Source organism: Astatotilapia calliptera, chromosome 11, assembly GCF_900246225.1.
Source record: "Astatotilapia calliptera chromosome 11, fAstCal1.2, whole genome shotgun sequence".
In the NCBI taxonomy this organism is placed as follows: Eukaryota; Metazoa; Chordata; class Actinopteri; order Cichliformes; family Cichlidae; genus Astatotilapia; species Astatotilapia calliptera.
Window position 1 is genome coordinate 24,051,733 of NC_039312.1, and position 8,455 is coordinate 24,060,187.

The 8,455-nt window shown below is 42.7% G+C and overlaps 1 protein-coding gene across 1 annotated transcript; it reads left to right on the forward strand.

Annotated features, from left to right (window-relative positions):
• The first annotated feature begins 3,024 nt into the window (after nucleotides 1-3,024).
• Nucleotides 3,025-8,398, forward strand: trim35-28 (tripartite motif containing 35-28). Its single transcript, XM_026185588.1, has 6 exons — nucleotides 3,025-3,670; nucleotides 4,495-4,590; nucleotides 5,246-5,476; nucleotides 5,585-5,607; nucleotides 5,827-5,945; nucleotides 6,481-8,398. Exons 1-6 carry the CDS (start codon nucleotides 3,257-3,259, stop codon nucleotides 7,053-7,055), a joined length of 1,458 nt encoding a protein of 485 aa, XP_026041373.1. The 5' UTR covers nucleotides 3,025-3,256; the 3' UTR covers nucleotides 7,056-8,398.
• Nucleotides 8,399-8,455: the final 57 nt, after the last annotated feature.

Sequence of the window (8,455 nt, forward strand, 5' to 3'; positions counted from 1 at the left end):
AGGCAAAAGTAAAGGAAACACAAAAAGTAATAAAACCATCTCAAATAATATTTATTCATTGTGACAGCCTCAAGCGGCCTAAATGTACAAAAACTGTCATTCATTTGGGAAATGCATAGTGGGCATGCCTTTTTATAAATCTATGCCGTAGTTCATAGGTTTCATTTCTCCTTTCACTGGGGTGAAAACACCTTCTGTTTTATATGGGACCGCAACACATTTTTGTCCTTTGCTCTCCCCATACTGAAAAAATGTTCTACATTTTGATTACCTTTAATTTTTGAAAATCAACACCCACCGTAAGGGAAGATAGTTTTCTAAAATCTGCCTGCAAAAGCACCAAAACGTTTCACTGTGGGTCTCCTGCAGGCTAAAGTGTTATTTAGTTTCCACGCTGCAGCAAAGTGGAAAAATGTTTGTCACTGCAGATTTCAAAGGTTGTGCAGATTTCTTTGGAATAGGCTTTAAAAAAAAAAAAACCACAAAGAGAAAGAAAGACAGCCACAAGAATTGCAAACATCCAGTGGGTGAAACTTGCTGACAGTACCTGGCACAGGGTTTTCCCCTGTGGTGACACCTATCTGTCAGTGTCATGAGAAAGCTGTCGCTCTGAAAGAAATGTGCTAGCAGATGGATGGATGGCACCATCTCTGAAACCTGAACTGAAATAACAGTAAGGAGCTCATATAAATGTTACTGGGACAAAATGGAGAATGCATGAAAGTAAAACTATGATCGAAGGAAAAGAAGAAGCCTCATGTTCCTTTAATCGCTGGTCTGTTTCAGACCACAAAAGGAACATCGAGTCCCACCTGTCCAGCAACAACACACGAGAGGTGTGGCAGGGAATGCAAGACATCATCAACCACAGAGGCAGCACTGCGAAAACAGAAAACCCGAATGGGCAGCTGGCAGAGGAAATAAACAGCTTCTTCGCCCGCTTTGAAACACCACAACAGCAACACTCATCTGCTTCAGCCCTGCTCCCATCCTCATCCTCACCTGGTTCCTGCACCGCTCCACTCACTGTAACGGAGCACGATGTCAGACGTGTGCTCCTAAAAGTGAACCCCAGGAAGGCGGCCGGTGCAGATGGAGTACCTAGCAAGGTACTAAGAGCATGCGCACACCAGCTCACCCTCATCTTCACCAGACTCTTCAACCTCTCACTGGATCAGGCAGGCATCCCATCCTGTCTAAAATCAGCCACAATCATCCCAGTGCCGAAGAAGTCTCCCATCTCCAGCCTGAATGATTACCGCCCTGTGGCCCTCACACCGGTAATCATGAAATGCTTTGAGAGACTAGTCCTTCAGCACATCAAGGATTACCTCCCCCCAGAATTCGACCCCCACCAGTTTGCATACCGTGCAAACAGATCCACAGAAGACGCCATCGCCACAGCCCTCCACGCTGTGCTGAGTCACCTACAGTAGAGCAGCGGCAAAGCTACGTCCGAATGCTCTTTGTGGACTACAGCTCAGCCTTTAATACGATCATCCCGGACGTCCTCATCACCAAACTGGTCACTCTTGGCCTCCCTCCTCTCACATGTGCCTGGATAAAGGATTTCCTCACAAACCGGCCCCAGACTGTAAGACTCGGCCCTCATCTCTCCTCCACTCGCACACTGAGCACCGGCTCCCCACAGGGCTGTGTGCTGAGCACCCTCTTGTGTTCTCTCTACACCCACGACTGCAGTTCGACCCACAACAACACTCTCATCATCAAGTTTGCTGATGACACCACGGTAGTCGGACTCATCTCGAAGGGAGACAAGGCAGAGTACAGAGAGGAAGTCCTGAAGCTGGCAGCATGGTGTTCAAAAAACAACCTGGCACTGAACACTAAGAAAACCAAAGAGCTCATTGTTGACTTCAGGAGACACAGCACTGACTTGGCCCCCCACTACATCAATGGGGAGTGTGTGGAGAGGGTCCACACTTTCCGGTTCCTTGGTGTCCTCATCTCTGCTGACATCTCCTGGACAGACAACATCTCAGCGGTCATCAAGAAGGCTCAACAGCGGCTGCACTTCCTGAGAGTCCTCAGGAAGTACAAGCTGAACTCCAACCTGCTGCTGACCTTCTACCGCTCATTCAATGAGAGCCTGCTAACCTACTGCATCACGGTATGTTACGGCAGCTGCACCAAAGCAGATAGAGTGAGGCTTCAGAGTGTGGTCAAGACAGCACAAATGATCATCGGCTGCCCTCTCCCCTCCCTGATGGACATTTATTCCTCCCGCTGCCTCACCAAAGCAGCAAACATTATCAAGGACAGCTCCCACCCTGGCTTCAACATGTTCAGCCTGCTTCCCTCAGGGAAGCGCTACAGGTGCATCAGCACCAAAACCCACAGACTCAAAAACAGTTTCTTCCCCAAAGCGATAACCACCCTGAACTCACACATGCACAGATTGTGTTATCTGTGCATGTGTGAGTTCAGCCCCCACTTCCCACTTCCTCTATATGGACCACCACTGTGCAATACCAATTCTACGTGCAACAACTCAACTGTATATACAAAACACTATTTATACTATTTATACCAATTCCATGTGCAATACTCAACTGTATATACATAACGCTATTTATTACATATTACTTACATATTACCTGTATATTGTACATTATATATATATATATGGTTTTTTCCCTATGTTAATACTGTCCATATGTACATAATGCTGCAGAACTGTATCCCCCCCCCCCCCCCCCCCCCAGCATGTTTAGACTGAGTAGGAGATGCTCTATATCTCATTGTACAACTGTATAGTGACAATAAAGGCATTCTATTCTATTCTATTCTATTATGGAATTTTTGAATGTCAAATTTCAGAAAAAATAAATTTCTTCACATCCTTTTCAGCACTAGAAGCGTGTCCCTCATTTTCCCACAAACAAACTCTTTGTCCTATATTGGGTTCGTTGGGATCAGCTCATCCTGCTCCCCACCAGATATTTATTGTTCCCTCCAGGACCACTAGAGGGCAGTGCTTCAAAAAACAGTGAGTAGATCTGCTTCCTGTATCACAAACACGGAAAAGGAGTTGCGGGAAGAAGTTGTTGAACTTTGTCAACGCAATGATAGTAAATCTTCGTTATTTTTTGCTTTCTGTTCTAATCTAACCAACATTTCGCCAGTTGATTTCGCCTAACCCACGGAGGCGGGTGGATACGTGTCTGTCTGCCTTTATTTGTCGATTTTCGCTGTTTTTGAAAGCGAAAGCAAATTGAAGCGGGCCTGTGAAGCCATGTCTGACAACATGGAAGAGGATGAGCCTTTACCTCTCCAGCAGGAGCTGACCTGCCCTGTATGCCAGGGCATATTCCGGGACCCGATGCTGCTGCCCTGCACCCACAGCTTCTGTCGGCAGTGTCTGGAGGAAAATTTTAAGTACAGCAAAAAGTGTCCCGTCTGCAGGGAGGAGTGTGAGAAAGACAAGGCCATCGCCAATCGTGCGCTCAATAGCACCTGCGAGTCCTTCCTTAAACAGACGAACAAACGACCGAAAACCATTCAGCCCAGTGACGCAGTCTGCAACCTGCACCTGAAACCCCTGGAGCTGTACTGCGAGAAGGACGAGGAGCCGGTGTGCGTGGACTGCGTCACTCTGCACAGCACCCACAGGCTGTACACACTGAGCGATGGGGCGCCCATGTGCAAGGTAAGAGTTCCCCTAACCAGTTTGTCAGATTCTTCTTGAGAAAGAAAAAAAGTGCTATGCAATCCTGTTTCCACCAGCAGGAACTGGTTTGTTTGAGATTTCTTAAAAGCTGACAAACTGTAGTTGCAGCTGCTCATTTAGTAATATGTTATGTAAAGGTGTTAACAGTAAGTTTACCAAACGTGGTTTAAGGCCAGTGCCAGACTAAAAAAGAAAAACTGAATGTGGATTCAAATTACAAATGCGTTTTTAGTTAGCGTTAATGTCCTTTCTATCAGCTATGTAGGCTCTGATATAATGTCATCAGCAGCAACGGTGGCAATTTTGGATCTTCTGTAAAAGGAGATAATCAAGAAGTATATCAGATGCCCGTTATCTGCCATCAAAGACAGAAAATTGTTCACAGGATTGTTATTGCAGTCTGTACAACCACCTGAAGCACCACAGTGAATGCTTGTGAATATCTTGGCCTGCAATAAACGTTGTCACCCTTTTTTGGTAACAGCTCTCTGGTAACTCTATCCCCCTACAACAATTGTTTTAAAGCACAATCTTTTGGGCAGCAGTGGCTCTGGTAGCAGAAAGGGTCAATCCCCAGATCCTACAGTCTGTTGAAGTATCCTTGAGCAAGATACTGATAGATGGATAGACATAGTAGGAAGAACTTTGAATGCTCATATTAAATAGAAGGCACTATATAAGTATCTCCTATAAGTACCAGACCATTTACAATTTGATATCCTGTCATCTGTCTAACATTTGTATATTTGTGTTGTGTGTGTAACCCTTGTCACTGGCCTAAAACATTTTGTGCTTTTTTGCAGAAGGAGCTGAGCGAGAGAGTCCACATTTTTGAAAAGAAAGTGGACTCGTACAAGAAAACATCTCGCAATCTCAAAAACGCAGTGACCTATATCAAGGTAAGGTGACTGACATGTCTCACGGTGTTCTTATTACATGAATAGTGATTAAGCTGGTTATTAATAGCAGCAGGACTGTTATTTTGAATTCAAACATCTTCAGTTTCTAAAGCGTGGCTTCCTGGGGCGATCTGTAAAGTACTTTGCCCCCTTATGTTAAACTGATCCGGTGCAGATTAAATAAATTAGAGAGAAATATGACTCAGAAACATCGCAAATACGTACAATGTTATCCACAGGCAAAAAGTAAGATACACAATTGTGTACAGTGATTCATGTGTAACTTCTGTGGACTCACAAATACATGCTTCAATCCACGCACTAATACAAAGCAATTTGACCACACGTGCACGGTTCTGTCTATTGAGAACAAGAAAAGACTTTTTCATTAAAAAAAAAGGTAATACATTAAAAAAAGACAAATACAGAGAGAAAGCCCAGATGTCTCCATTTCAGTCTGTGACATGAAACAAAAGTTACACACAAATCACTGTACACAATTGTACGCTTGTGGATCATATCGTTCATATTTGCAACGCTTTTAAAGCATATTTCTGTCCATAGGTTATGGGGTATTAATTTCACTGCTTCACGTTAATATTTTTCTGGCATACAGCACAAATGTACAGTACAAATCTGCTCTGTCTTAATACAGTATCAGGCTGAAGAAGCAGAAAAGCAGATCAAAGCAGAGTTTCAGAGGCTTCACGATGTGCTCACCGCAGAAGAAGCGATGCGTCTTAAAGCTCTGTCTGATGAGGAGGGGGAGAAGATCGCTGGCATACAGAAACAGATTGAAAGCACAGAAAAGGATGTTGTCGCTATGAAGGAGCTCATTGATACAATTAAGAAGGAGATGGGCAATGAGGATCTACCACTCCTCCGGGTAAAAAAAACAAAAAAAAAAAGTCTGTTATCACAATGTCGTTTTGTGTCTCACGAGCGCTTTACATGACTTGAATCAAACTGATTTCGGTCACTTTTTTTGTTTCAGAATTTCCAGAATTTAAAAAGACAGTAAGTCCCTGCAAAACTCGCTGTAATCAGAAATAATCTTTGCAAAAACAATCTCTGTTATAGATTAAATACATCTAAAAAATTCATTACAATGATGTTTTTGATAAATATTTGCACAATCGTCACATTACAGTTTTTTCTTTTATTTAGCTCTCTGCTGTCTTTTGCTAAGTTACAACTGTCTCTCATTAACTTTCCACATTGCCGTCTCTTGTCTAGAGCTCACTGGTCTCGTTCAGAGCCTCGCATTCCCTACGGATCCCTTTTGAACGTGGCCAAACACGTTGGTGGTCTGGGCTTCAACGTATGGAAGAAAATGCAGTCTCATGTGAAATATTGTGAGTACGTTACACGGTGGGATTTTGGAACAGTGGAACTGCCTTTATTGCCCGAAATATACACAAATTTTAGAAGACACACGTGCACTAGAGTGCATCTGATAGGCTAAACTTTATTATAAGAATTGTGAATGTAGATCAGTATTGCACTTCAGTCATTGCCTGAAAACCAGTGTTGTATGGACTGAGCTGTTCATCATGTATTTGTTATCATTTGACAGTGATCCAGATCCTCCATGAAAACTAAGCTTGAGCTTGAGGATGGCTATACTACAGTATTTCAAGACCGAATACAAAAATAACTAGTCTGTTTATTTATTTCAGACAGAAAAAAATGCCACTGAACCTTGGAATCAGTACATTTTAATACTAGTTAGTCTTTTCCTGCCAGCACTTAATAGTGGATGTTTGTAGTCTTGAGCTCTAGAACAGTACATGGAGATTGTACATGACTTTCCTACATTTAGTACATTTAGCATATCTCTTCACAAGAAATTTGACCCCCATTCTGGCTTTTCTCACCCTGTGTGTGCAGATCCAGTGCTGTTGAACCCGAACACAGCCTCGCCTTGGCTGTCTTTGAGTTCAGACCTGGTCAGTGTGAAGGAAAGCTCAGAGCGGCTGACCATCCCCGATAACCCACAGCGCTTTGATCCCTGCGTCTTTGTCCTAGGTGCTGAAGCTTACACCTCCGGGAAACACAAATGGGATGTCTTTGTAGGTGACAACCCCAAGTGGATAGTGGGAGTGTGCAGAGAGTCATTGCAGCGTAAAAAGAAGTTTACAGTTGCAACAAACCGCGGTGTGTGGGCCTTAGGACTGAGCAAAGGGGTGTATAATGTAATGACGACTAAGCGTGAAGAGCTGCAGCTTCAGCAGCGACCTGAAAAGATTCGAGTCAAGCTTAATATAGAAAAGGGAGAGGTGTCATTTTGGGATGGAGGGTTAGGGAAGCACCTGGTCACACTTACACACAAGTTTGAAGGTGCAATATGTCCTATTTTTGGTCCCGGCCTCCATAGCTCGCCCATGGCTCTGGTTCCAGGAAAAATAGCTATACACATGTCAACAACCCAAGATAAGGTTATTGACGTGAAGATGCAAAATTGAAAATCAATGATGAAAAACTTTTAAAAGCAAGAGAAACTCGACAAGCCTTTATCAGTCGATCAGGGGCAACGAGAACATCAAATAAAAGTTTAAAAGATTAAATCTGCCAGTAGATGAAACATCAGTTTAAGTATAAAGATGAAAATAATGACACTGACATAATGTTCGAAGCGTGTGATAAAACACAATGTCAGAAACACAATTTAGAGTGAAATGCCTAAACTTTAAAACATGCAAACCAGCCTGCAAAAGACAGTCAAGATGAAATGTGTTGACGGCGTGCAGAAGACAGAAACCAAGAAGTGATCAAAGGATGACACTTTGTGCCGTAGTGCCTTTGCTGAGGGAAACCGAATCCACTGATCTTTTGGCACCTTGCTAGTGACCGACCAAAGGAGGAAAAAGTAAACTGAATTTGGGATGTCACGCTATGTTGTATCGAAGATGATCGCCATGATCGAAAGGTTCTTGCTGTGTTAATATTACTGATATGATAGTCTCATAAATAATTAACAGTGACTGTGACATATGACACCACCAACATAGGTGGTGATATTACAGCTTAATGCGGGCTGCCGTTCAGGCTGTGATTTACAACCACAGTAAGGATGTGGTTATTTATATCAGAGCGATGAAATATCAGCCTGTGGTCCACACACAGACACTCACGCTTTCTGTCTCGTCTCTACTCATAGGTGTATTTTGTTGTTTCTTTCTTTTTTCTTTGTTTTCACCTTGCATTGCATTGATGGAAGATTTCAGGCCGTATTGATTTGTTTATGAGTTCATGGAGTTGCCTTCACTGCCTTCACTGTTTGTTTTGCACAACAGTTGTCTGGCCCTCTGCACCTCCCTACCCTCGTGTTTTGAGCGTAGTTAATGTGGCCAAACAGAAACAAAACACATGACAAAAACAAAGGATTGGACTGAGAGCTTTATTTTTTTTAACCCTTCAATGAAATAAAGGCGATGATGGTGATTAAGTTTGAAACTTCACTGTTATAAAGTCACTTGCTTCTGGGTTTTAGGGGATGATATTGTAGTTGTTGTTAGCCTTTGATTCATTTGATTTCTGTGAGTAATAGGAATATTTCTTGAAATATACACTTAAATGCGCTTCAAATGCTTTTGGTGATGCTGATGTTTTGGATTAAAATGCAAAATGAAACTGCTGATTGTTGGGATTGTTGGGATAGTTAAATTGCTATGCTGGCTGTCATTCACTATACTAAGTTCATGCTTAGCAACACTTTGTGATATAAAATATGCTACTACAGTGTGTGTAACCTCTAAACATTAACACTTGTGTGTCGGTCTTCAATTAAAAACTGTTTCAAATTAAATGTGTGTTGAGTTCTTTTCAAAACGTTTGCAAACAGTATGGGGAACTTTATTCGGCA

Bases quoted from the DNA above. Each gene is read 5' to 3' on its own strand.
- trim35-28 (XM_026185588.1), top strand. From the start codon at position 3,257: ATGTCTGACAACATGGAAGAGGATGAGCCTTTACCTCTCCAGCAGGAG. The intron at 4,591-5,245 runs GTAAGGTGACTG...GTCTTAATACAG, and splicing joins ACGCAGTGACCTATATCAAG to TATCAGGCTGAAGAAGCAGA. The intron at 5,477-5,584 runs GTAAAAAAAACA...TTTTTGTTTCAG, and splicing joins AGGATCTACCACTCCTCCGG to AATTTCCAGAATTTAAAAAG.